Genomic DNA, 26,822 nt, shown 5'->3' with positions numbered 1-26,822 from the left:
GGGGGTGGGTGATGTGCGGGTGTAGGGGGTGGGTGATGTGCGGGTGTAGGGGGTGGGTGATGTGCGGGTGTAGGGGGTGGGTGATGTGCGGGTGTAGGGGGTGGGTGATGTGTGGGTGTAGGGGTGGATGATGGGCGGGTGTTGGGGGTGGGTGATGGGCGGGTGTTGGGGGTGGGTGATGTGTGGGTGTAGGGGGTGGATGATGGGCGGGTGTTGGGGGTGGGTGATGTGTGCGTATAGGGAGCAGGTGCTGTATGAAATAAAAGTGTCAATGACACTGTAGCTCACCTTGGGTGTGATAGAAGAGGGAGGGGGGATATATAAAGCAAGAGCTAGTATATATGGGAGAACTCGCATTATATAGCATATCTCCAATTATATACTCTTGACAATAATATATGCATAAGTTTTGATGCGAAAATAAATGTTTCAGATCTGAAAGTCTGAAATCTTGACGAGAGATGGTGCTACGCCTAAATGATCGCCATTTTGGTTTTCGAATATCGCGCAAATAAAAACAATACAATATCCCAGTCATATTACTGTAACGAAGAATGTAAAACACAATATTACACGTATATAGGTATGATTGTAGAGTTGTTGACCAGTTAGACAAAGTAAACGTAATATAGGACGTTGTCATTTCTCCCATAGGAGTAACAACTGTTTTGGGGCTAGCCTTACACATCCACATACCAAAATTTAACAAAATCGAATGAATTTAGATGGCCATTTTCATTTTTGCCAAAAAATGGGGCGTGGCTCGATAGTAGGTCGACTGGTGTGCTACAAAATAGAAAGTTAAAATCTCTCCCATAGGAGTAACAATTGCATATAATTTGAAACATGTGGGTCAAACGGTTCTTGAGTTATCGTTGACCGTAGGCAGACACTGAAATGCACAGTGAAATTGCCAAAATCTACCTAATTTGCATAATTTACAAAAAAAATCAAAACCTGTGTGATATGTTTTGGGGCCAGTCCTCATTCATTCACATACCAGAAAAGAGCAAAATCCATTGAACCTGAACTGACTTATGGCCATTTCCATTTTGGCCAAAAAGTGGACGTGGCTCGAATGTAGGTCGACTGGCGTGCTCCAAAATAGGACGTTCAAACCTCTCCCATAGGAGTAACAACTATATGCAATTTGAAACATGTGGGTCAAACGGTTCTCGAGTTATCGTTGACCGTAACCAAATGTTGACAGACGGACGGACGGACGGACGGACGTACGACGGACAACACGCCATGGCAATAGCTCATCTTGACGATGTCAAGGCGAGCTAAAAACATAGGGAGTGGTGTATGTGTGGGAGGGAGTAGGGAGCTGATGATGTGTGGGAGGAATTAGAGGGTAGGTGCCATGAGAGAGGAAGTTGCTTCTGCTAAGGTTTGTAGCAGTATATGAGGAGCCGTTTAATGAGCTCTCACCTCTTGATGCTCATGGGCTGCAGCTGTCAGCTTCTCAAACGCGATGCTAACACCGACCACATGCTGAAGGGGTGCCACCAAACTGGGCCGTCTGTACTCTGCCACCTGCAATGGCATAATCAACACAGCTCAAGGAAAATAGCAAATTTTTTATTATATGTATAAAACTCCTGTTTTAGAACGAAGAGCATGGTAAATTACCGACATCTTTATTGACAACATTAATATTAATGTGTAGGGAAAAAGACATTCGTCCTATTGTTTCCTACATAAATAACACCAAATTGGAATGAAAATAATAGTGACAGTTGAAACGTTAGCATTTCTCTTTAGTATCTCTAAAGTACTCTTTAGTACTCTCTATAGTATTTATTGCATGCAGAGACAATAACTTTTTTTGTACCAGTTTGTCATATCTACCACCGACTGCCAGAATGTCTAAGCCTCCTTTTCGCCTTCTCTTCTTCATTTCACGTGCGAATTGGAAGAACATTCCCGAATAATACTGAACACTTAATACTAGTCCTAGGTTGACGAAAACCTGAAAATGCCAATCAGAAATTAGACTACATGATGTGTACCTATCATTACACAAAATTAAAGACTTATTAGTGGATCATAAGTATAAATTAATTTGCCTAATAATTATCATGTACAATTAAATAAGTAGGTGACTTGATGACTTCATTCACGCTTACCTGTATTTTAGCACCGAAATGTGTGAGATGATTCTGAATGATTTCTAGCTCATGTAGACCCTGTTTTGCCAACACTCCTGCCTGTAGCGCAATAAGCAAACACATAGAAGAATGCAGAGTAAACAATGACAAGTTGATGGCTTTCCATGACCACTAATAGTTTATAAGAAGATAGCAGTGAGGTTAGAGTGAATATTCAGTAAGCTCACACTGGCAGTGGTCACAGAATGTGATGTTACCTGCCCTGATATTGCATGGTCACAGAAAGTGGTGTTACCTACCCTGATATTGTACGGTCACAGAATGTGATGTTACCTGCCCTGATATTGTACGGTCACAGAATGTGATGTTACCTGCCCTGATATTATACGGTCACAGAATGTGATGCCACCTGCCCTGATATTGTATGGTCACAGAATGTGATGTTACCTACCCTGATATTGCATGATCACAGAACGTGGTGTTACCTGCCCTGATATTGTATGGTCACAGAATGTGATGTTACCTACCCTGATATTGCATGATCACAGAACGTGGTGTTACCTACCCTGATATTGTATGGTCACAGAACATGGTGTTACCTATACCCTGATATTGTATGGTCACAAAACATGGTGTTACCTACCCTGATATTGTATGATTCCAGAAAGCGGTGTTACCTGTGGTAGTACTATATTGACAGGTTATGAGGCTGTGGAGGCGGATGAATAGAAAAAAATAAAGGACTTGCAATATGGCTACCAAATCATAATCACTGTTAGCAGTTTGGCTGTGATGCGATACTACAACATGGTGGCAGCAGTTTGGTTTACGAATCCACTGTACAGTCAAAGTCTCCATCATTCTTTGGTCGTAGATGTCATGCAGCCACGTGATAGAATGAACGATGAAATATCAGGCTAGCTTGCAGCATTCGAGAGACTGAAGTTGAGAGTTACTACAGACTACATTCCACAGCAGGCGAACGACAATGGAAAAGACCGCAGCTCACGCGCAGCTCTGCAGCGAAAGCAGGAAAGACACAGAGAGCGGAGAGATCGAGCAGCAAGTCAGTGACGAAGCCCACGGCTGTTAAGACTGTTAAGAAAACTGCAAGTGCAACACCTTCATGGCAATAAGCCGACGCGCACAAGGCCGCGAGTGCTAAGACTGCAACGAGTAGTAGAAGAAAAGGCCGAAGTATTCGCCCGCGCTCTAGACAAAAGGACGCATCTAAGGCACATCTGGAAGAGCAAGTGTCATCATCTGCCAATGCGGAGGAGAAAACGAGGCCAGCACAGCAAAACTGCTAACAGTGATTATGATTTGGTAGCCATATTGCAAGTCCTTTATTATTTTCTATTCATCCGCCTCCGCAGCCTCATCACCTGTCAATATAGTGCTACCACATCTCCCTCACAATGGTAAGCACAACAAAAAGACTGTAGACACATTAAGCGTTGAAGTAAGAACGGTATATTGTTAATATATATGCCTATAGGATCGAAATACCATAGCCAGTAAAACGAGCGGTCCCGGTTTAGTATGTGTGTTAGAGTTTTTATATGCAAGCAGCGTGCTAAATATTGTATCAAACCAGCGAATAGGCAGGTCTATAAATAGATTCGACGTGTATAAACCGAATCAAGCAAAGTGTATGTTGTATGCTAATATGCTGTAGGTCCATTCGTGTATTATTAACACACGGTATACACGTCAAGCGATGTGTGTATCTACATACATGTATAGATAGGATGCATATTTACTAGTGTTCGTGATTCTGAATGGAATTGTAATGTACCTGCAGGTGATAGGTGCAGACTTACAGTGTTGTATCTCACACAGAGCATATATTGGCAATCGCGTATCCTTGAGTCAGGCTTCGGTGCGGTAGCATTGCTGAGACGACCGTTTGGTTTTAGTGTTGAGACCGTTGGATATTTTTATGAGTCTCTAGGAAGACCATTTGTTTACTTGAGTTGAGAATCAAGGATAGTCGTAACATGGCGCGCCTACCGGAAATGAGTTGGCAGCTAGATGCCAGACCTGGCAAGTGGGTTCTCTCTCTTTAGGCAGCGTATGGAGCTGTGTTTAAAAGACTTATACATTACGAATGGGGTAAAGAAAGCAACAGTTCACAGTTCTGAGCATCACCTGTCCATCCAAAGTTGGAACACATCGCCTGCAAGTAAAAGTAGATACTGGGGCAGGTGGCAACACACTTCCCCTCCGTATCATACATGAAATGTACCCCAAGGGACAATGGCGCTCTATTGTGAGACCACGACAAGTACAGCTTACTGCATACAATGGATCCAACATCCCTTGCATCGGTTCCATTGATCTCGTGTGCCTATACAAAGACTCCGCATGTACCAAACAGAAGTTCTTTGTGGTTGAGGTAGCTGGACCTGCGATCCTAGGCCTACCAGGCAGCAAGGCTCTGAGTGTCGTCACCATCCATACAGTGACGAAGGATGACAAGCTGCTAGAATACATACCTGACCAGGTCCAAAGCATTCAGACGGTTAAGGATCTCGTGGAACGGTGGCCACAACAGTTAGACCGGATAGGTGATTTCAAAGAACCGGCCAATCTTCTGTTAAAGAAAGATGCCACGCCACACATCGACACTCCCCGGAAGTGCAGCATACACATTAAGGACAAGCTGAGAGCAGAGCTCGATAAGATGGAGGACCAAGGAGTGATTCGTAAGGTCACACATCACAGACTGGTGCAGTTCCATCACCACAGCGATCAAAAAAGATGGATCTATTCGGGTATGCCTAGACCCAAAGCGTTTGAATGAGAATCTCAAGTGATGCCCCCACAAGATCCAGACACTGGAAGAAGTTAACCCAGAGTTCACAAACGGGAAGTATTTCACCAAGCTAGATGCCAAGTCAGGCTATTGGTCCGTGCATCTCAGTGAGGACTCGCAAGAACTGACCACATTTCGTACTCCATTCGGCAGATACTGTTTTCTGCGTCTACCCTTTGGGCTTTCCACAAGCCAGGATGTCTTCCAACAAAGAATGGATAATATAATAGGGCAAGTCTCGGGTTGTGTGTGCATCGCAGATGATGTCGTCGTCATGGGGAGTATAGAAGCAGAGCATGACCGCAACCTTGTGAAACTGTTTGAGACAGCAGCAAAGGAGGGCCTAGTGTTCAACAGCAGTAAATGCGTGGTGAAAGCAAAATCGATCAATTTCTTTGGAACGATCTACTCGGAAACGAACCCCAGGCCCGGTCTTATGTTGTCACCACACCAAATGGCACCCAACTTAGGAGAAATAGAGTGCATTTGAGAGACATATCCCACAGATGCCTTTCCTGGCATAACCAAATAAAACAGAGAGTACAGATCGAAGGGAACAAGACAAGGTGCAAGATCACACAGCGGGTAATGAAACAGAAGTATATCGAACACGTTCTGGACGTGTCAGTCAAAAACCAGCCCGTTATTGTTGAAAATATACGTTGACGTAGACTTAAATAGACGTTGGTGTAGTGAAGTGTTGCATACTTATTACATATAGGCCTACATATATATGAATACAGGTACTTGAAATTATATAAATCGTGTTATGACCCACGGAGTGCAAGCACCCATGCGGCTATGCATATATACATTCTGTTTATGTTAAAAGAAGGAAGAAGAACAGTGTATCGGTTATATGATATGGCTACCAAATCATAATCACTGTTAGCAGTTTGGCTGTGATGCGATACCTACCCTGTGTGCATTACCTACCCTGATATTATATGGTCATAGAACGTGGTGTTACCTACCCTGATATTGTATGGTCACAGAACGTGGTCTAACCTATCCGGATATTGTATGGTCACAGAATGTGATATTACCTACCCTGATATTGTATGGTCACGGAATGTGATGTTACCTACCCCGATATTGTACTGTTGTATGGTCACAGAACGTGGTGTTACCTGCCCTGATATTGCATGGTCACAGAACGTGGTGTTACCTGCCATGATATTGCATGATCACAGAATGTGGTGTTACCTACCCTGATATTGCATGGTCACAGAATGTGGTGTTACATGCCCTGATATTATATGGTCACAGAACGTGGTGTTACTGTTACCTGACCTGATATTATATGGTCACAGAAGGTGGTGTTACCTGTCTCAATACTGCATGGTCATGGAACATGGTGTTAGCTACACTGATGCTACATAGTCCCAGAGCGTAGTCTTACCTCTCCTGATCGCTTCGTTATCGTTCGCATCATACTGACGATCTTGTTCAGTGGTCCTTCAACGTCTATGAAGTTGTAGAGCATTGTCACAGACTTATCGGATAGTGACAGGTTACACAGCTTCGTCTGTACTTGGAAACAAGATAACTTTTCCACCTAGTTATAAATGAGAAATGAGAGAGAAAAATTCCATGCATGCTGGTCAGAAGAATTATAATATGTTGAGCTCTAAGTGGAGTCCCATTTTGGTATGCAGACACAATCAGAAGTAGATCAGGGTTTTGTGTAGGCCACACCCATAATCCAAATGGCAGTTAAAATTCACAATTTGAAAACAGATATTTACTATTTTGGCTTAATTAAGAATTCAGTCACCTTGCTCTCGTTGAGGATTGTGAATACATCATTGTGCAGCTCTTCAGGTATATCACAATGCATTAATATAGCCTTCAACAGTAACGCATGGTTTAGCTTTATGTGATAGCTCCTAGTCTGGAAAGTAAATGCATCAATCTAAGTCTTAAATAGGAAACAGGATGTCTGCATTGAAAGTACATAAAGTTTGCATCTTGATCCTTATACCATATACCTATCCTGGATGCAGTGCCGTTTGCAACAGGCAAGTCATGCGTGTGAATGATCTTACCTAGTATCTAATAACAAGAATGACAGTATGGTGTGGCATTAGCCACTTCAATAGCTCACTAACACAACTGATGACTGCAACTGTATGACACCTAGCTGTGCACGAGACGAAATGTGCCAGTAATGAACTACTGATTAACTAATTCGCTTAACTGGAAAAAATTAAACACGATTGTGGTAAGTAAATTTGGGGACCATATTTCCCTGTCAATTTCTCACTGTTAGAAAATGATTTATAGCATTAGGAACCCTAATAAAAAGGTATATATAATTACTCGATCTCTATCTTATCTGATATATACGTGCTTATGTTATTAATATGGGTAGCTGATTCTATATTGTTTCTGTATTGTTTACTTATGGTTATATTCGCTTTGACATATTGGCCTTGATTTTGACATGCTGTACTATTTTTCTTCAAATGGCTCATATTATATATACTGGTGTGCTGTGTACTGCCTGTTTAATGCAAACTGTCAATATTTCTACTAATCGGCTCACCATGCGGTTCATTGTATAATTAACTAGATCTGCTTCAATGTTATCTATCATGTTTCACTAGTTAATACGCCAATGCAGGAGCGGCTGACTTGGTGACTGTATAGTCAATTCACCCTCCCTCAGTCTTTTTATTGTTCACAATACTATTGCATTCTTGATGTAAAATCATAAGGCATAAATAAAATTGATCTAAATCTATCTAAAAAACATTCTACTCGCACTTAAGTGGGATCAGTAGATCGCCACAATAGCATGACTTACCTGGAGCACAGGAAACTGATCCACGATCTCACACACGACAGATAGAACTTCAGCATCTGCCACCAGCCTGCAAGAAACGACATAACTGCTTGATCACAGCTACTGATCAAAATAAGTTCAGCAATTAGAGGTATTAAAATCTGACGTTTATTACATGTTTTTAATGGATAATGAAGCCAGAGACCAACTGGTGAGCACACACAGCCAAACATAGCAACCTGTGCTGTAGGCTACTGGATAAAACGTCCCAGCCAATCAGTAATCATTGGTGGGCAGCGTCCTGGCCTAAACTGAGAGTGCCTAAGGGTATATCTAAACATGAGACCCTGTCCACTTGAAGAAGCAGTGCTATTACTAGGAATAAAAGCAAAAAAGCTGCAGATATTATATTTTAATTTGCTAATCGGGCCTGTACCAGATAGTCTTTAACCTAGCTCACACATACAATGTAGCCTGATTCTAAATAGCCTTTAACCTCACACTCGAATAGCCTTAAAATGGCTCACACGTAACCTTTAAACTGACCCCGATATAACAATTATCCTACATAATCTTAATCCTAACACCCATGCATCTTTTAATTTAGTTCCCCTATGTAACATTTAACTTGTAACCTTTAACATAGTCCCCCACATTACATTAACACTTGTAATGCGTAAAATAGCGTCCTACTTCTCCAATGTAGTTTTTCACCTATATAGCCCCTATGTAAATTGCATATTTTTCCAACCATTTGAGTGCAGATACTGATTGGGCTATACATATTATATAACATCACTCACGATGCAGCCGAGCTTGTGACAATGTCAAACACGCATTCTGTCAATTCCCTTGGATGACAGCCGAATATCTTTCTATCTCGGTATACTTTCTCGACACAATAGCGTTTCAGGCTGCTCACACTATTGCGGGCGATGTATCTTGCAAAGGGCACCTGCAGTAGCAGTAGCATGAGAAACTCTACTTATAGATGGACTTATGATGATAAAAAAACAACGTATCACCAGGTTACATTCATTTCACTATGATAATTTAGGTATAATATGGAGAATATTATAAAATCAATACTTGAATTCTTGCATGCGAGTCATTAAGGAAATTGAACTGCACTGTTGCAAGATATAATGCACCTACTGATAACTACTGTAGTTTAGTCACAATCCAAACATTATAAATCCATTAATAAGTTGGGCATGGATGGATGGATGGATAGACAGATGGATCGATGGATGGGTGGATGGATGGTTGAATGGGTTGATTGATGGGTGGACGGACAGACGAATTGATGGATGGACGCATGGATGGTCAGACGAATTGATGGATGGATGAATTGATGGATGGGTAGATGGATGGGTAGATGGATTCATACCTTTAAATTATAGGAAAAAATATGTTAGAGTTATGAGCACACTAATACTCACATATAGCACCTGTGCACGCTGGGAGCTTACCCTGAGGTCAAGTGGCAGGTCTACAATGAGTCCACTGTGATCGAGCAGCCTCACACACTGGTCGTTCTGCTCCCAGGGTCTGCAGCGCGGCACAAGCAGCGGTGTCGCGAGTCTGATCGCTCCGTGCCTGCGAAACACGCGCACGAGGATGCCCAGCACATGCTGCTGCAGCAGCACCGGCTCATTCGTGAAGCTGCCCTGCAATGTAAACAGCGAGAAACTGGGTGAGCCGAGACATAGGGTGAAACAAGACAAGGGGTGAGGCGAGACACGGGATGAGCCGAGATGTGGGGTGAGACAGACATGAGGTGAGACAAGATATGGGGGGAAGATACGGGATGAGTCAAGATGCGAAGTGAAGTGAGGAACAGATAATTGCTATGGTAGCAACGATGGTAAATTTGACACAATGGTGTAGAAGAACAAAATGCATCATAGAATCATGGAAAAAAATACTACACAGAAGCAGGTAATATATCACTAACAAGAGCAAACGGAGATAGCAAACCTCCACCACAGCGTAACAGTCTCCCGATCTTGCTGGTACACCCAATATAGTTTGATGAAATTTTCAGAAATTTGGAGAAAAAAAGAAAAAAGATCCAGGATTTTTTTCATGAATTTTGAATGCATCGGAAGTCAACCCCGCAAAAAATAAATTCTGGATCCAGATCTGGACCACCACCAAAATCTAATTGATTGGTTCTTGGCCCAAGACCAACGTACCCATCCAAAAAATTTCATCAAAATCCGTCCGTAACTTTTTGAGATATCCTGTTGACAGACAAACAAACCAACAAACCAACCAACAAACAAACAAACAAACAAACTAACAGGGGTGAAAACATAACCTCCTTGGCAGAGGTAACTAGCAGGGATGGTTTTACCTTGTGAATGTCCATGTCATATGTGAAGTCTGCAGCGGGGGTGACTGGCTGGGAAAACAGCGTATTCATCATTCTGTGGTACCCACTGCTTGTGTTGTTCGAAATCGTGTGCCTCAACACCTACAAGGCCAAGGTCAAGATAGTGCCAATCATGGTCAAAATGTGGTAATTATCAGATGGAAGACAACAGTCTGAATACAAACATACATGTGCGCATCTTTGGTGTGTTCGCGTCTGCATGTGTGCGTGCATGTGAGTGTGCACATGTGCCTGCACCTGCACGTATATTTGCATATATATTTATGTATATCTATTTGTAATGTGCATGTTAACATGTTAATATCACATGTGCAAAAAAGGGTGCAATATTTTCTTTATTACTATAAGCAGAGCTGATTGTTGGGTTGCGACTGATCACCTCACTGAGTTGGGCTTCCTCTAGCTGAGGGGGAGGGAGGTGGTGTGACTGCAGCAGCTCCTGTGAGGTCGGGCGATGAGCAGGATCATGGTTTAACAGCCACTGAATGACCACAGCCTGTGAACACATAGAGCAACACGAAAGAGACACACGTAAAATAAATTGAAATGTCCCTTATATTATCTAATAAACATACATGCGCACTTAATTTATGCATGCACACACGCATGTTCACATGCGCGCATGCACACACAGAATTAGTACACAAAAATCTCACCACTCCCCAGCTATTCCACAAGATGTCAATACAAATTATCAATTACATGCCATTACAGACAGCAGAGAAGCAAAGCCATTTAATTAAATAAACTCCGACCATCGCTCATTTTCAGTACTGTGACACTGACCACCACTGCTACCCACTAACCTCAGAAGACTCTCCGTCAAAGTCAGGGGGCAGCACTATCTGTGGCTCCCGCAGCTGTCCAATAATCTTTACTCGCTCCATGGTAGTGCTAGGTTTTGGGTAGCACATCTCAAAGAAGATCACTCCCAGACTATAGATGTCCACCTTCTACATTGACATTCACAATTTGAAAGCATAAGAGTGCGACTATCCATCCGACCACACTGTGAGGAGGCTGCAGCACCTAACTGTCTTGCCTACTTCATCAATGAGGTGAACACCTCTATTACTAAACATAAATCAGCTCTCATTTCTTAACAAACAGATGCGGAATTAAGTTGTGCCCTTTTTTGTTCATAACACCATCGTATTTCAACGACATACAATTTACACAATTGTTAGATTGTTTTTACAATCATTCTCTTACAAAAACACAGAAGTTACCTAATCGTTAGATTGTTACATAATTGTAAAATAAATCTTTACATTTACAGTCAGTGAACCAGGTCATACCGGGCCATACCTGATTGTAGCTGACAGTTCCAGTGCCTGCCATTAGCTCTGGACTCACGTATAGTGCAGTTCCCACTTTCCCCGTCAGGCCCTCTTGCCCAAGCAACTCCTCGGCACTGCCACAGCCCTCGGCACTCACTTGAATATCCTTTAAGCCTGAGATCATTTCCATCGTGGCCAGACCAAAGTCGCCAATCTTCACATGATTGTTAGAGTCAAGAAAGATATTGACTGGCTTCAGGTCTCTGTGAATCATTCCCTGCTGGTGCAAATGTGCCAGGCCTTCTATAATTTCTCGGAATAGGCGCCAGACTAAGTCAGTGTCTTTATCTAGACCTATGTCGATGAGATTGCGTAATGTGCTCTTCTCACAGTACTCCATCTGGTGGGAAGAAATCGCAAAAGGTTTCAATGTCACAAATTAACTACATTTAGCTTCACTTGTCTTTAATTTCAAGATAGTAATAGATGGCCAATAGTGCTGAGATTGACGAGCATCATGTACCAAGTAGTAACAAGGAGGGCTAGCATAAATTCATTTTAAATATTCTGACCATCCTTTTTTAACAAAACAAAACATGAATCACAACTCCCCTCCCCCAATTTACGATTTTTATCCATACATACACAGGTCAATACAAGGGTACAATACCTGGATGTACATAAACTGAATGACTTTGACTGAGTTGCTCTCAATCCGTGCACTGACTGCAGAATCATCTGTGGAAGGCTGCGCTCCACCACTGCTTGGTTTCCAACTTCCTTCAAAAACTATACCATCTGAAGATTCTTCCTCATCCTCATTACCAAACGGCCTGGAACCAGTGTAACACCATTAATTGTTGATATTTCATAGCTACGAACAACATTCCTCAATGCAAGGGATAAATTTGGACACATTTCAAAGAAAAAACTGGACATATAGTTACCATGAATTAGGATTTAATTGCGAGAAATCAATGTTTTAGTCAAACACCGAATCTCAAATCAGCCATAAAAACTTACAAGAACGTTCCGAACACGTCATCAGCATATTCTTCTTCGTCATCGTCGTCATTGTCATCGTCATCATCTGCAGTCTGCTGCAGATTACTGGGAAAACCATCTGACACACTCCACTCTATCGGTTCTCCAACATCATTGTTGAGCAACATCTCCAGGCTGTCCCCTATTCAAATGTGAAAGTAAATTGAATAAAATGCAATGTTTAACATCCAGAAATCCAGGAGTGTGATGTACTGAGTTGTTGGCTACTAAACAATAGTTCAGTGTGGCAATAATATAAAGTTTCACAAGTGCTTGCTTTGCTACCACTCCAGATTATACAAACCGTGTGCAGATAACACTGCCCAGCTGCAATCATTAAGTTTCGTGAAACAGTAAAAACCCTTTTCTAAGGGTTATTACAATGTTATTACATTGTGGCAAACATGTGTTTGGCTGCAGAAAACTATTATCTAGCTAGGGTTACCAAGCAAGCATGGTCAAAGTGTGAAATTGTATTATTACACACTTGCCTGTGACAACTGGGTATATATATATAATAGGATGAGTGGTTTCTTTTGTGAGGTAATGAACATTGATGAAAATATTATTACCTATTGATTTCTTTCCAGCATGATCAGAAGTAGATGCAAGTGAGCTGGAAGGTGTGAAACTTGTGCTTTCATCAGCATCTGTCTGCCTCTCCTCTCCTGTCTCGATCCATGAGTTGTAGTACCTAACAAAATATATATACAATCTCAGAACACACGTTTCTTCCTATTACTGCAGTTTATCCACATCCTCCATCAACCACTTTTACATGTATGTTCGGCACATCCACACAACTTTATGCAGCTGATCTTTAGCACATAATTAATTCGATCAATAAGTTCAATGCAGCATGCCAATAGACAAGATCTGCATCACAAGTTAAATGTCAATCCTTTTTCTCCACTATTTCTTATTCAAACAATAAGAAAATAATAGCAACAAGAACTTTATTAAATTATTTTATTAAAAGAATCACGTAATTTATGCTTGTTTCATTGAAACCAGGGTTCCGTGTTTGCTTTCTCACCGAACTACGTTGTCGTGGTTGAGACGTGACAGTAACTTCACTTCTCGGGTGATCTTCTTATTCAGCTGTCTGCTTTTGGGATTCAGAGGAATTCGCTTGATGGCATACACACAGCTGTCCAGCTTGTTACGAACCTGCGCAGACAGTGGTCTATGCAAAATAAATACAATCCCTGGAAGAATGATAGGGCAGAGCAGCACTCAAAATTAACACGAGCTTGGAGTCAAATACTTCCCGTTTTACTCCTGACCTCACTGATTTTATATCAGCAGATGTCCATGTGAATTGGTGACAATTTTGCTACACGCAGACAAATATCAAATACAATACTGTCACATTCTGCAGTAACTTCCAGCAGATGATACAATGACTTGTGTAATATCGGCAGTTACTTTGTTGTGTCATTAGTTTTATACACGTCATACTGCAAACTCTGGACAGCAATGACAGGAAGTGCGCTGGAGTTCCTTGATAAATGTTCTATTACTGCCATTGTAGATTGCAGGAGCAACACTTCATGTGTAGCTTACCTTGATCACATCACCAAAGCCTCCCTTTCCAAGGAACTTGAGGATCTCAAACTCATTCTTGAGACGTGATTGGCCAGTTGAGCCACGTGACCATATAAGGGGGATCTCAGTGTCCAAGTCACTATCGTGTTCTCCCTCCGCTGTAAAGTGTCGAGGAAGCCATGATCATGTTAAAACCTCACAAGTCGCACCATGTTGCACTTTTCTTACCTTTGGTATAACATTGGTATCAACCAATTTCCTTTAGTAAATTCAACCTCTAACACATGTAACCTCCAACATGTATTGGTAAGATTTATAAAATAGATATTATTATTATTGATAGTGATATATTGTTTAACTAACTTTATTTGTCAATGCTGAAGTTTCACTTTGAGCTTATAATACCTTTATTTTCCTCTCGTTTGTTTCGTTGACCAGTGGGTGGCATTAGCGACAAAGTTGGTTTCAGGAAACTGTGGTCAAGAAGCTGTTGGGCGGACCAGCGATCTCGCTCATCCTCTGCCAGACATCTAGAAACAAGTGACAAATCTAGATCTCACAGTTAGATTTTTTACTGGCTCCTTACCGAGCATATATGACCGCAGCAACTATGCTGTTTGGTAGCAACTGTGTAACATGTACATTTTACAGAATGTGGTTGCTATCCTTACTCTAACCACCTGATTTAGTGATATCATACACATTTCTACAGTAGGTGTTGACAGAAGCTAATAGGTATGGAGTGACCATTAAGTGATTAATCATGAGTTAATCACAACATCAATAACAACAACAACAACAACAACAACGACAATGAAATTGTCAATGACACTGTAGCTCACCACAAAAAAGGACACAAATGAGTGAGTGAGAAGAAGTCAGTTTTAATTGAGCAACCATCGACGTACATTATAGAAACGAAGAGTATATATGGGAGAACTCCTATTATATACTCTTGATAATTATATGTGTAATTTTTTATGTGAAAATAAATGTTTGACGTGGGAAAGTCTGAGATGTGGGCGAGTGTGGGCGTTACACCGCCTAAATGATCGCCATTTAACGTTTTTATAATATTCAGATTTAGGCACTGCCTAAAAGCGTAGCTCCCGATGTATAACGTGTAAGATTGAGAGGATACGCTTATTCCACGTAGCTGCTATATACCACGTGACAATGGTGTTTCCCTGCCCATAACACAACTTTTGTCACAGGTTAATTGGTTGCATGGAAGTGTTTACTTCGTATAAGTTTTTCTAAGCGGTAGCACATGGTTGCCATCTGTATATCGCAATAATAATATATAAACCAAAATGAATCACAATTTGTGACGGTGGCGCTATACCCGCTTTGATGTTTCTTAGCGATGGCATTCGAAATAAATAGGTTATGCTGCGTTCTGACATGTTTTGTAAATCTTTACTCTAATATAAACGTTTTATTGGCAGGGTGGAGAGGAAATAGCAATTTTTCATTAAAGATATTGTCAAGGAAATCTTGTAAAACGAACCAGACGAGTGTGACACCACAGACTGTTATCTGTGTGTCTTGATAATATGCTATATATATGCCAAAACCTACCTAATTTGAATAATTTTTTTTTAAATATCAAAACCCCTGTAATACGTTTTGGGGCGAGCCCTTATTTATTCACATACCAAAAATGAGCAAAATCCATTGAAGCTGAACTGACTAATGGCAATTTCCATTTTTGCCAAAAAATTGCCATGGCTCGAAAGTACGTCGACTGGCGTGCTCCAAAATAGGACGTTCAAACCTCTCCTATAGCAGTAACAACTATACCCAATTTCAAACATGTGGGTCAAACGGTTCCTGAGTTATCGTTGACCGTAGCCAAATGTTGACGAAAGGACGGACGGACGGACGTACGACAGACGACGACCCATGGCAATGGCAATAGCTCATCTTGACGATGTCAAGGTGAGCTAAAAACAGCAGCAGCAACAGCAGCAAGATCACCACCAACAACAGCAACAGTAGCAACAATAACACTACCAGCACCAACTATGCAACAACAACTTTTGAGAGTCACTAACTAGTGATTCATTTTGTATACACTTAATCTAAATGATGTACGATTTGCATTAATTTTGTCCTATACCACAGATCAATCTTAATTGCATATTCGAAGGTAATGTTTAAGAATAAACACTACAACTAAGACAGATAATTGGCTAACTTTTCCAAGAAGTCTTGCAATAGTGCTGGTAGACTGGTCGGTACCTTCTCAGATGTATCTGTTACCAAGAGCCCTGTTGCTAATGACAATACAACCATGCCCTGAAACAGTAGTATGCATACATTCAGTCTAATATAATTGGAAAACAAGTGCCGCATTAGCGACAGTGCTCATCTGAGGTCTGCTGCTCTACTGTACTGGCCTTCGTTTCTGCAAAAGGTTGAAAGCCTGTTCTATCTCTAAACCAGCTACGTCATCATCAAAACAGTGTAGCATAGGTATTAACACTAAAACTAAACCCTAACAATGCATCCTACTTCATACCTGCTCGACTGTCTTATATATTCGTGTCATAATGTATCACTAGGCCTATAGTTGCCGTGAGATGGCGCGTGCAAGTGTAATCAATAATCAAAGATAGCATCGTCCTTCGTGCATTGGTGATAAGTCAAGAAAGTAGAGATAACCTAATTCCATTGAGTTGCTGAAATTTACAGGCTAAAATCCAAGTATATTCAGGCAGGCGACAATTTCGCTCAGCTGTGAGTAATAAATTAAACACATCTGCATTGCAGGTGTGCATGTTTATTAGAAAAGTGCCAGTTCACCCACATGCATGAGTAATAGGTTGCCCCCGAGTTTTTGCCTACATTTCGGATGACGGTAGCCACGCGAGCATTCAGGGTGCTATTAATATACAGACTGCTTTAGAAAATAATATGATTTAAGGAGTGTAAACCTTGTTCAACAAACTTTTGTCTCTGCAATTGAACTGCAAATGTAGCCTCACATCCACACAGGTATGGGCTCTAATAATAGCAAAAGCAGTTCAATCCTTTGTTAACATTCAACAAATCCATGTTTAACCCTCCTCTTGAGGGTCAAATGGTTATCACACACTTACTCTTCGCACGTCAGTGGAAAGCACATTTCATGGTCCTTTCAATAAAGTGATAAAAATGGTAGGTCAGTGCTGAAACAAAAAAGTATTTCACTCTGTCTGTTATGGCCATGTCCTCAGAAAATGTCTGATATCTGACCTTTCCCCCCCTGCCCTTTGACCTGTAACCTCCAATTTCGCACTGGTGATGGGTTTCCTGCCCATCACACTATACACCGAATATTAAGAGCATAGGTCGAGCCGTTAAGATTTGTGCCGCAATTCCGTATTTCCTCCTATACCTTAAGTTAAGGGGGAAATATTCCCCCTCCGTTTACACATCTTGACCTTTGACACTTGACCCCCAAATTGGTCATCCCGAGTCCTTTTCACGATCACCCCCCCCCCCCATGCCCCAAATATCGTAACCGTACGTCGAGCGGTTAAGATTTGTGCCCAACTGTTGACGGACGCACGGACGCACGGACGCACGGCCGGATGCACGGACGGACGCACGGACGCACGGACGCACGGACGAATGCACGGACAATCATGCGATTCTACAAGCTGCATCTGACTTCGTCAGATGAGCTAAAAATAAAGGGCATAACTCAAGCTTTTACTAATATTTTAAACCTCGATTTTTACAACTCCTGGTGTGTGTAGATGGGGTGTATTGCGTATTTTAACCACACTTTCAGGGTTCATACACCTAAGGCAAAACTTCCTTGTAGTAGTTCCCATGAATCTCCCAGGACTTAAAAGTTCTACTTTTCATGGCTTGGAGATTACGTCCAAATGCGATCTTTCTTCCTCGTATCATCCAACTAAGGTTTAGTGAACAAACTCATGCATAAAGCAAATCTGCCTCCCAGATAACCTAGACATGTGCTGATTTTCAATGACTTTCTAGACCTGGAAAGTGTCACTTTTTAATGTTCCAGATTATTCCAGGCTATTCCAGGTTTTCCCGGATTCGTACAAACCTGCACTTCCACATGGCATACACAGGAAGCAGTCTTCATCATGAAAAATATAAGGAATTGCAATATTGCAACATTCATGGTTAGGCTCCCCATACTAGTTAGTAAAATAAGTGAGAAAATATTATATCACACCATCACAGACTCACCAGTCTGAAGATGTCGGCTTTCTTGCCTCCCCTGCCTGGTACCAGCATGATGCTACCAAGATCATCACCTCCATTTGCAAGACTGCATAGTTCTGCTATGCGCTTGTCCAGACTGTAGTCTGCAATCTGTGCCTGCAGACAGCTGTTCACAAAGACACTCGACTCCTACATGACAAAATCAATCACAGATAGTATAACGCAATTCATGTAGATATATATATATATATATATATATTATATATATATATATATAGTATATTTATTAAATCTCAATAAATGATATTTTTTTAATTCTCATTTTATAAATTTTATTTACAGCTGAATGGGCTTAAACATCATGCCATCAATATTTAATATCTACCATATTTAAACAGATAAGCAGAACTGTTTTGTAGTTTTTGGATGTAATTCATTTTCAGGTCATTTGTAACTGTGTTTAGTTGTTGTGAATTTTACATTTCCTCGAATCAAGCTACCCTAAGGTCTTTGTGTACAACGGCTTTGCTATGTAGGTATGCCAAGCCCTCCAGCATATCATGGGTGAAGCGGTACAGATGCTCCATGGGAAGTGGAATGCCTTCATCTCCCACATAAGCGGTGAGGGATGGGCCATTCACAAACTCCTTCAACACCTGGCATACATTATAAAAATAAATTATTACACTTAAATAGTAAAGACACTTATAGATATGCTAACTACTTGTACTTTATTGCCTTGAATAGGGAACAGTGTAGGTGTTAGTCAGGATCCAGTAGAAGAGAACATGTGCTACATATAAGCAGATATATGCAGTCAGACAGATAAACCATACAAGGATGAAAAGGTTGATTTAAGTTTAAACAAGTGCCGCAGTGCGACAGGGCTCATCTGGGTGTCTTGGTGTTCTGACTGATAAACTCGATTTTGTGCATAGCAGAGTCTCTTTATACATGTCTTCTTTATTCTGTTTGATTTCTAGCAATTGGAACAACTATATCAGCATACATTTTCGCCACCCCCTAATCTCTATGCACTGCGAACACATGTGCATTGCAGGTTGGCAGGAAACAATGTATGATTAGTAAGCGTGCCAGCCATCGCTACACGGAGCCTGCCCCGTGTTTTGCCTACCACAGCGCAGCATTCACTGATTCAGCTTCAGAAGTGCCTATATGACAGACTGCTTAGGAAAAGAATTATGATTTAAGGAGCGTTAATATTGTTCAACAAACATTTGCCTGTGCAATTAAACTGTGCAACTGTAGCCTCACATTCACACAGGTATGGGCTTTAATAATAGCATAAGCAGTTCAGTTCTTTGTTAACAGTCAACAAATCAATGTTTAACCCTCCTCTTGAGGGTCAAAAGGTTATACGACACTTACTCTTTGCATGTCAGCGGAAAGTACATTTCACGGTCCTTTCAATAAAGCCATAAAAATGGTAGGTCACCGCTAAAACAAAAAAGTTTTTCAATTGCTCCGTCAGACCATGTCCTCAGAAAATGTCTAAAATCTGCCCTGTGCCCCATTGACCTTTGACCTGTGACCTCCAATTTCAGCACAGTGATGGCTTTTCCTACCATGATGCTATACACCGACTATCACGAGCCTAGGTTGAGCCGTTTAGATTTGTGCTGCAATTCTGCATTTCCTCCCTATACCTTAAGTTAAGGAGGGAATGTTCCCCCTTCTTTTACACCTCTTGACCTTTGACCCCCAGCTTCGACATTCCAACTCGTTTTTGGATTACCCCCCCCCCCCCCGCGTCCCAAATATAGTGACCGTACGTCGAGCGGTTAAGATTTGTGCCCAACTGTTGACGGACGGACAATCATGCAATTCTACAAGCTGCACACGTCAGATGAGCTAAAAAATACAGAAGTGACATCCATAGCATACGCTATTGCAAGCATTAATTAACCACAAGTCGTAATTCGATCACCACTGTAGAACGCACGTTTTGCACACTCAAAATACATGCTCATATAACATCACTAGTCACAGTTACACCTGAATTGTGATCATCGTGTTCTCAATGCTGAACTTCATGGCCAGGTAGGACACCAGGTTAGGGTGACTGAGCTTCAACAGAGAGCTCAACTCCTGCTCTATGCTAGAAAGCTGCAGCGGAAAACAAACAACTAGTCAAACCGACAACTAGCCAAAATGTATTAATGAAAGTGTCAATGACATTGTAGCTCACCTTGGGTGTGATAGAAGAGGGAGGGGGGATATATAAAGCAAGAGTATATATGGGAGAACTCCCATTATATAGCTTATCTCCCATTCTATACTCTTGATAATGATCACTATATGCATAAGTTTTGATGCGAAAATAAATGTTTCAGATCTGAAAGTCTGAAATCTTGACGAGAGATGGCGCCTAAATGATCGCCATTTTGGTTTTCGAATATCGCGCAAAAAAAAACAATAAAATATTCCAGTCAAATTACTGTAATGAAGAATCTAAAACACAATATTACACGTATATAGGTATGATTGTAGAGTTGTTGACCAGTTAGAAGAAATAAATGTAATAGGACATTGTCATCTCTCCCATAGGAATAACAACTGTTTTGGGGCTAGCCTTACACATTCATATACCAAAATTTAGCAAAATCGAATGAATATAAATTGCCATTTTCATTTTTGCAAAAAGGTCGACTGGCGTGCTTCAAAATAGGACGTTCAAATCTCTCCCATATGAGTAACAACTGTATGCAATTTGAAACATGTGGGTCAAACGGTTCTTGAGTTATCATTGACCGTAGGCAGACACTGAAATGCATAGCGAAATTGCTCAAATCTACCTAATTTGAATAATTAAAAAAAAATATCAAAACCCATGTGATATGTTTTGGGGCCGGTCCTTATTCATTCACATACCAGAAATGAGCAAAATCCGTTAAACCTGAATTGACTTATGGCCATTTCCATTTTTGCCAAAAAGTGGACGTGGGTCGAAAGTCGAAAGTAGGTTGACTGGCGTGCTTCAAAATAGGACGTTTAAACCTCTCCCATAGGAGTAACAACTGTATGCAATTTAAAACATGTGGGTCAAACGGTTCTTGAGTTATTGTTGACCATAGGCAGACACTGAAATGCATAGTAAAATTGCCAAAATCTACCTAATTTGCATAATTTAAAAAAAATATCAAAACCTGTGTGATATGTTTTGGGGCCAGTCCTCATTCATTCACATACATCATTCCTCTTTTCATTCATTGAACCTGAACTGACTTATGGCCATTTCCATTTTTGCCAAAAAGTGGACGTGGCTCGAAAGTAGGTCGACTGGCGTGCTCCAAAATAGGACGTTCAAACCTCTCCCATAGGAGTAACAAATATATGCAATTTGAAACATGTGGGTTGACCGTAGCCAAATGTTGACGGACGAACGAACGGACGGAGGGACAGACGGACGGACGGACGTATGACGGACGACACCCCATGGCAATAGCTCATCTTGACGATGTCAAGGCGAGCTAAAAATAGGTAACTCAGCGAACAATCTGTTTCTACTCACGTTAGTCTCATCAGGCTCCTTAAACTGTTGCTATGTCTCAAATGATGACCATTCTTTTTAATGTGAGCAGACTCAAGCACACAATTTTAACCACCCCCGTAACTAATTAAGGATTTAAGTGCACGTATGAGCACCCTTGTACGTAAGGATACCCCACACATATGGACATGTGTAAGTATACGTGTAAGTGCACATGTAGGCAGCCCTGTAGCTACACCTGAGCAGTGAAAAAAATACACAGGGGCTCGGGGCGATTTAGCCCCCGAAATGCCAAAAAGAGCCCCGCAAATGCCAAAAAGAGCCCCCGTAAATTTGCATAGAGTTCAATGCAAACCAAATTTTAGAGTGCTATTTTCATGCACGCGAGCTTGAAAAGTAGACCCCGAAAAATAAATTTTCTTTTTTCCCTGCACCTGAGTATACCTGTAAACACACCTGTGAACACACATGTACACACACCTGTTTACGATACTGATTGGCTTCCTTCTCGAACGTCTGTTGCTCGTCAGCGCCCATCTTCATCGACATGAGGTGCCACTGTAGCACCCACTCACACACGACCACTAGCTGGCCAGTGAACTTGTCCATACCCACATACGCAGTGCTGCCCAGTGAACCTCGACCTACAAATACAAACTCAAAGTCAACTGAGCTGAGCAGCCACCTACCACAGCATGCAATAGATAATAGCACTAAGAGTACAGGAGATTAAATTTGCATATTTTTGCTATATAGACTTCAACAAAACAGCGCACAATGTGTTTTAGTAGGCAGGTGTCCTTCATACTCTAGGTACAACTTCTGTTATCATTGGTTTAGTAAAGTATCTAACCATATATGGCATGCACCACAACTATTTAAAAGGTAGAATGAAAATTACCATTAAAAACACCAAGGGGTGGAACCCCAAACATCGTGATATTAATCACGTAGATTAATAGCACTCACCAAGGTATTTTCCTTTTTGGATAATTATATCCTCTTTGCCAGAAAAGGTTATGGTTGATGGCTTGTATGATGGCATAATGTCATCATCATCATCTGCCCTTATCGTGTCTTCAGAACACTGCCTAGCATGTCGCGCCCCCTTACTGTTCAGGAGCATACAAAGCCCCATAAAAAATGGCATAAGAATTTTCATAATTTTTATAGTTAGCAGACAAAATAATAAGTAGCATAACTCATTAAACAAGTTCATTCGGTTGGTAGAATAATATAAATAACAAAGTTAATTTTTACTCAACCGTGCAAGTTTGAAACGTACCGCTGATGTTTTGCCTCCTGTCAGGAAGCTTTCTCAAAGCAAACTGATGTTAATCAGTTTTGACCACCAGATGGTGTGGTGGTCAATAGCTCAGTCCACACGTGACTAAGCCTACGACCACATATTTCAAATTCAGAGACCAAATATACAACCAGAAGTTCGGAGCAGCCATGGGTAGCCCGGTCTCGCCTATAGTTGCCAATCTTTACATGGAATGGCTTGAAACGAAAGCCATTGAGACGGCACCGTCTGATCTCAAACCTAAATTGTGGCTACGCTATGTAGATGACACATTGGAAATCATCAAGTCTAGTACAGTCCAACAATGGACAGAACACCTCAACAGCATCGACTGTACCAACAACATCAAATTCACGTACGAGGAAGAACTCGATCAAAAAATTCCGTTCCTCGACACACTCATCCATAAACGAGAAGATGGTTCATTAAAACTGACGGTGTATAAAAAAAAGTCCCACACGGACCAGTACTTAAACTTCAACTGACACCACACAGTCAACCACAAACTGTCAGTGGTACGGATGCTACTAGAACGTAGGGACAAAATCATAACGGAGAGTGAGGACTGGGAAGCTGAAGCGCGCCACATCAAGAATGCACTAGAAAAATGTGGCTATCCCAATTGGACACTCGATAAAGTGTCCAAGGAGATGCACCACACATCACGGGAAAAAACAACATCCCAAAAGAAAACCTCCACGGAGAAACTGAAGGCGATGATCGTCCTACCCTATGTCAGAGGGGTCACGGACGTAGTTCAGCGTCACCTAAAAAATGCAGTTGTGGCGTCAACAGTGAGACCGTTTGAGACTCTAAAACGGCTTTTGGTACATCCTAAGGACAGAACAGATATGCACAACATTACGGACTGTGTTTACAAGATACCGTGTGCAATGTGTGGAAAAAGTTACATTGGAGAAACCGGTCGAAAATTTATAACCCGCCTAAAAGAACACAAAAAGGACGTAGACACCGTAGCACCCAAATCGTTCACAAGGGCCCAACGAAAACAGTCGGCTACCGAAATCACCAAATCCGTGATCACTGACCATGTAGCGAAGGACAATCACACCATCGAATGGGAGAATTCGAAGATCATCGATCGCGAGCCTATCAAAATCAGGCGATGGATTAAGGAGGCCATCTGGATCCGCAAGACCCCAAACATCAACCGGGACGAGGGGGGTACAGGCTTAGTCACGTGTGGACTAAGCTATTGACCACCACACCATCTGGTGGTCAAAACTGATTAACATCAGTTTGCTTTGAGAAAGCTTCCTGACAGGAGGCGAAACGTCAGCGGTACGTTTCAAACTTGCACGGTTGAGTAAAAATTAACTTTGTTATTTATAATAAGTAGCATACTCTGGTATTAATTTGGTATATAATATAAAAATTCTTAAGATGACAGATAGCAAACAAGGTAAGGAATGACCATGAAATGTGTTGGTTTTGTGTCCATGATTATTTCACCACGTTATTGATATGCATAGTGATTATTACCGTAGTTTTTTTATGGCCATGAGAGAGTGCACAGGAATTTTGCAAGTCTTTGTTGGACTTCCTGCAACTGATAGCTGTTTAACTAGGAGTGGGCTGCAGGGTACAGGTGATGTATCTCGCACTATTGTTGACTCAGGTGTCTGTCGCTGGAAAATTAACATTATATTATAACCAGTTCTGACTGTTTCTTGTTAGCTAAATGGCTGCCTCTATTTACATATATACCTATATAATCACAGCTACTGCACCACATGCATGTTATAGTCTGTAGAACATGACAGCTACTACAGACCAATTATTGACAAAGTCATAGAGCACTCTTACATTTGTAGTTTCAACTCTGATTTTTAGTATCTCTTGTCTTTTCCTTATCTCAGCTTCTATCACTTGATACTGGAAAAATCATTGCATATGACTAAAACATTATAACTACACTGGCACGAGCATGCAGAAGTAGATATCAAACATAGCCGACACGCTTTACGGCATGACATGGCTAGAAGTGGCAATAGAAAACAACTGGTTAAATAGAGCAAGTATCATGCAACATGGACAGTATCACATTTAGGTAACATTAGGAACTGTCACTGTTGATGAGCTACATAAGTACATCTGAATTTAACAAAAATAAAATCGTTTTTATATACACCTCATGTACATGTGTACATACGTATTGTCAGGGGTTAATAATGACAAACATTTTCATTATTAACCTCTGGTATTGTTACATGCGAGGTAATCATACATGCAAAAACATTCAGTATTAGTGGTACATGTGTGATTATTTACAGCTGCTGCTAATTATAACAACATGTTCTGTAAACTGAAGGTTGGAATATCTGAAGCAGACCATGTCGCTCATCAGTGGTGGGGTTATGGCAAAAAATACAGACCACCTAAATCGCTAGACCCTATCTCAATAACGTACACACCTCCTGCTCTTCCCTCTTCTTAAGTTGATCCACCTTCTTCTGCTCAATGACAGCTAGCTTCTCCTGCTTCTTCCTGTTATTGGAGAGCATCTCCTCATAAAAGGACTTGAACCGTGGGGTGTTATGCTTGTGTAGGTATTCCTGCACATGCTGTGCGAGCTGTAACATCATCACCTGCACGGCCAAAACAGAACAGGTTTTCTCGGATACATAAACAAAAACATTTGAATCTATGCAGCTTTATTAACTGCATTCACAGCTACGACAACAGAATGCACCACTGATCTTGGAAACAACTTTGTCTTTACATAATATCTACTTCAAGGTTTTGATACACAAATGAGAATCGATAAAAATAAAAGCAGGTGTAGCATCGCAACAAGAAGCATTAGTGAAACCTTTTTTAAAACTAATACCGCAATGCTTACATCTTTTACAATGTTTGTTTATTAGTTGGAGTAATTTTGATAAAAACTTAAATGTTAAACAGCTGGAAACTGTGCCTGTGACATGATTGCTCACATAATTAATCAGCATAATCTGCTTTATAGCTATCTCGATCCATGAAAACAATCATGTAAATAGTCATAAAAAATTATTGGCATTACACATTTGTTGAACTCAACACATTTTAACAACAATGTAAACATCACTTTATCTGAACTACTAGAGGCTCAGCAAGGGCCAACATAATAAGTTGTAATATTTCTATCACAGACCATTCAAGTGTGTAACTGACCTCTCCTCTCAGCTCCTGCATGATGCCATGAAGTTCTGTCATCAGCTGCTGAATATCCAACTTGGACAATCCCTTGCTATTCTCCAGTTCCACCTCTGGCTCTCTACATCATAAAATGCAGTATACATACAAATTGTGCAGCCATATACATTTAAACTGCACATTCAATTTGTAAACGTAGCATATTTGACTGTACTGTATATTATAGCCAGACCTGTGGTATTGGACCCCTTTACGGAACAGACACCTAGCTGTCTATAAAGGAACCTTTTAGCATTTCCCTTGAGTTGCACTAATACAGTTAAACCCTCTGTATAAAATTAAGATCTGTCTATAAAGGTCACTTATTAAGTTTCCTTTGATTTATATGTACAAGTTTGACTCCACATTTAAACTACACAGGCAGTTTGTATACTTGTCATAGTTCTATACTGAATGTTATTTTCACAATGTCAACAATGATCGCGAAGATGGATATAATACATAAAATGTAGTAGAGGTATAATGTTAAGAGGGAGAGACTAAAAAAAGAAGATGACATGACCACTAACTTACTCATCTGGGTATTTCGCAGAGCATTTTATCCACAGCTGAAGTTGTGAATGAATCTCTTTTTCACTGCTGCTACCTGTTGGTATCAGACTCAATCGTAT

At 41.0% G+C, this 26,822-nt stretch overlaps 1 protein-coding gene across 1 annotated transcript in view; it reads right to left on the bottom strand.

The window, feature by feature from the left end:
• Positions 1-1,404: 1,404 nt before the first annotated feature.
• LOC106813642 (eukaryotic translation initiation factor 2-alpha kinase 4-like) overlaps positions 1,405-26,822 on the bottom strand; it is a 30,014-nt gene continuing 4,596 nt past the window's right edge. Inside the window, exons 3-31 of the mRNA XM_014817834.1 lie at positions 26,725-26,822; positions 26,170-26,272; positions 25,431-25,604; positions 24,823-24,891; positions 24,499-24,644; positions 22,659-22,801; positions 22,170-22,333; positions 20,195-20,305; positions 18,679-18,834; positions 18,203-18,367; positions 16,191-16,291; positions 14,396-14,520; positions 14,009-14,148; positions 13,479-13,612; positions 13,015-13,136; positions 12,422-12,584; positions 12,069-12,231; positions 11,427-11,798; positions 10,925-11,071; positions 10,498-10,614; positions 10,080-10,199; positions 9,193-9,390; positions 8,524-8,675; positions 7,742-7,808; positions 6,710-6,826; positions 6,335-6,490; positions 2,133-2,213; positions 1,838-1,975; positions 1,405-1,539 (exon numbers count right to left, since the gene is read on the bottom strand). The exon at positions 26,725-26,822 is cut by the window's right edge and continues 18 nt beyond it. Of these exons, the coding sequence (XP_014673320.1) occupies positions 1,420-1,539; positions 1,838-1,975; positions 2,133-2,213; positions 6,335-6,490; positions 6,710-6,826; positions 7,742-7,808; positions 8,524-8,675; positions 9,193-9,390; positions 10,080-10,199; positions 10,498-10,614; positions 10,925-11,071; positions 11,427-11,798; positions 12,069-12,231; positions 12,422-12,584; positions 13,015-13,136; positions 13,479-13,612; positions 14,009-14,148; positions 14,396-14,520; positions 16,191-16,291; positions 18,203-18,367; positions 18,679-18,834; positions 20,195-20,305; positions 22,170-22,333; positions 22,659-22,801; positions 24,499-24,644; positions 24,823-24,891; positions 25,431-25,604; positions 26,170-26,272; positions 26,725-26,822 (4,062 nt within the window). The 3' untranslated portion in view covers positions 1,405-1,419. The remainder of the gene's footprint in view (positions 1,540-1,837; positions 1,976-2,132; positions 2,214-6,334; positions 6,491-6,709; positions 6,827-7,741; positions 7,809-8,523; positions 8,676-9,192; positions 9,391-10,079; positions 10,200-10,497; positions 10,615-10,924; positions 11,072-11,426; positions 11,799-12,068; positions 12,232-12,421; positions 12,585-13,014; positions 13,137-13,478; positions 13,613-14,008; positions 14,149-14,395; positions 14,521-16,190; positions 16,292-18,202; positions 18,368-18,678; positions 18,835-20,194; positions 20,306-22,169; positions 22,334-22,658; positions 22,802-24,498; positions 24,645-24,822; positions 24,892-25,430; positions 25,605-26,169; positions 26,273-26,724) is intronic.

This window comes from Priapulus caudatus, unplaced genomic scaffold, assembly GCF_000485595.1.
Source record: "Priapulus caudatus unplaced genomic scaffold, Priapulus_caudatus-5.0.1 Scaffold803, whole genome shotgun sequence".
NCBI classification, from domain to species: Eukaryota; Metazoa; Priapulida; class Priapulimorpha; order Priapulimorphida; family Priapulidae; genus Priapulus; species Priapulus caudatus.
The sequence above is the reverse complement of the archived record's forward strand: the minus strand, read 5'-3'. Positions and strand labels throughout refer to the sequence as shown.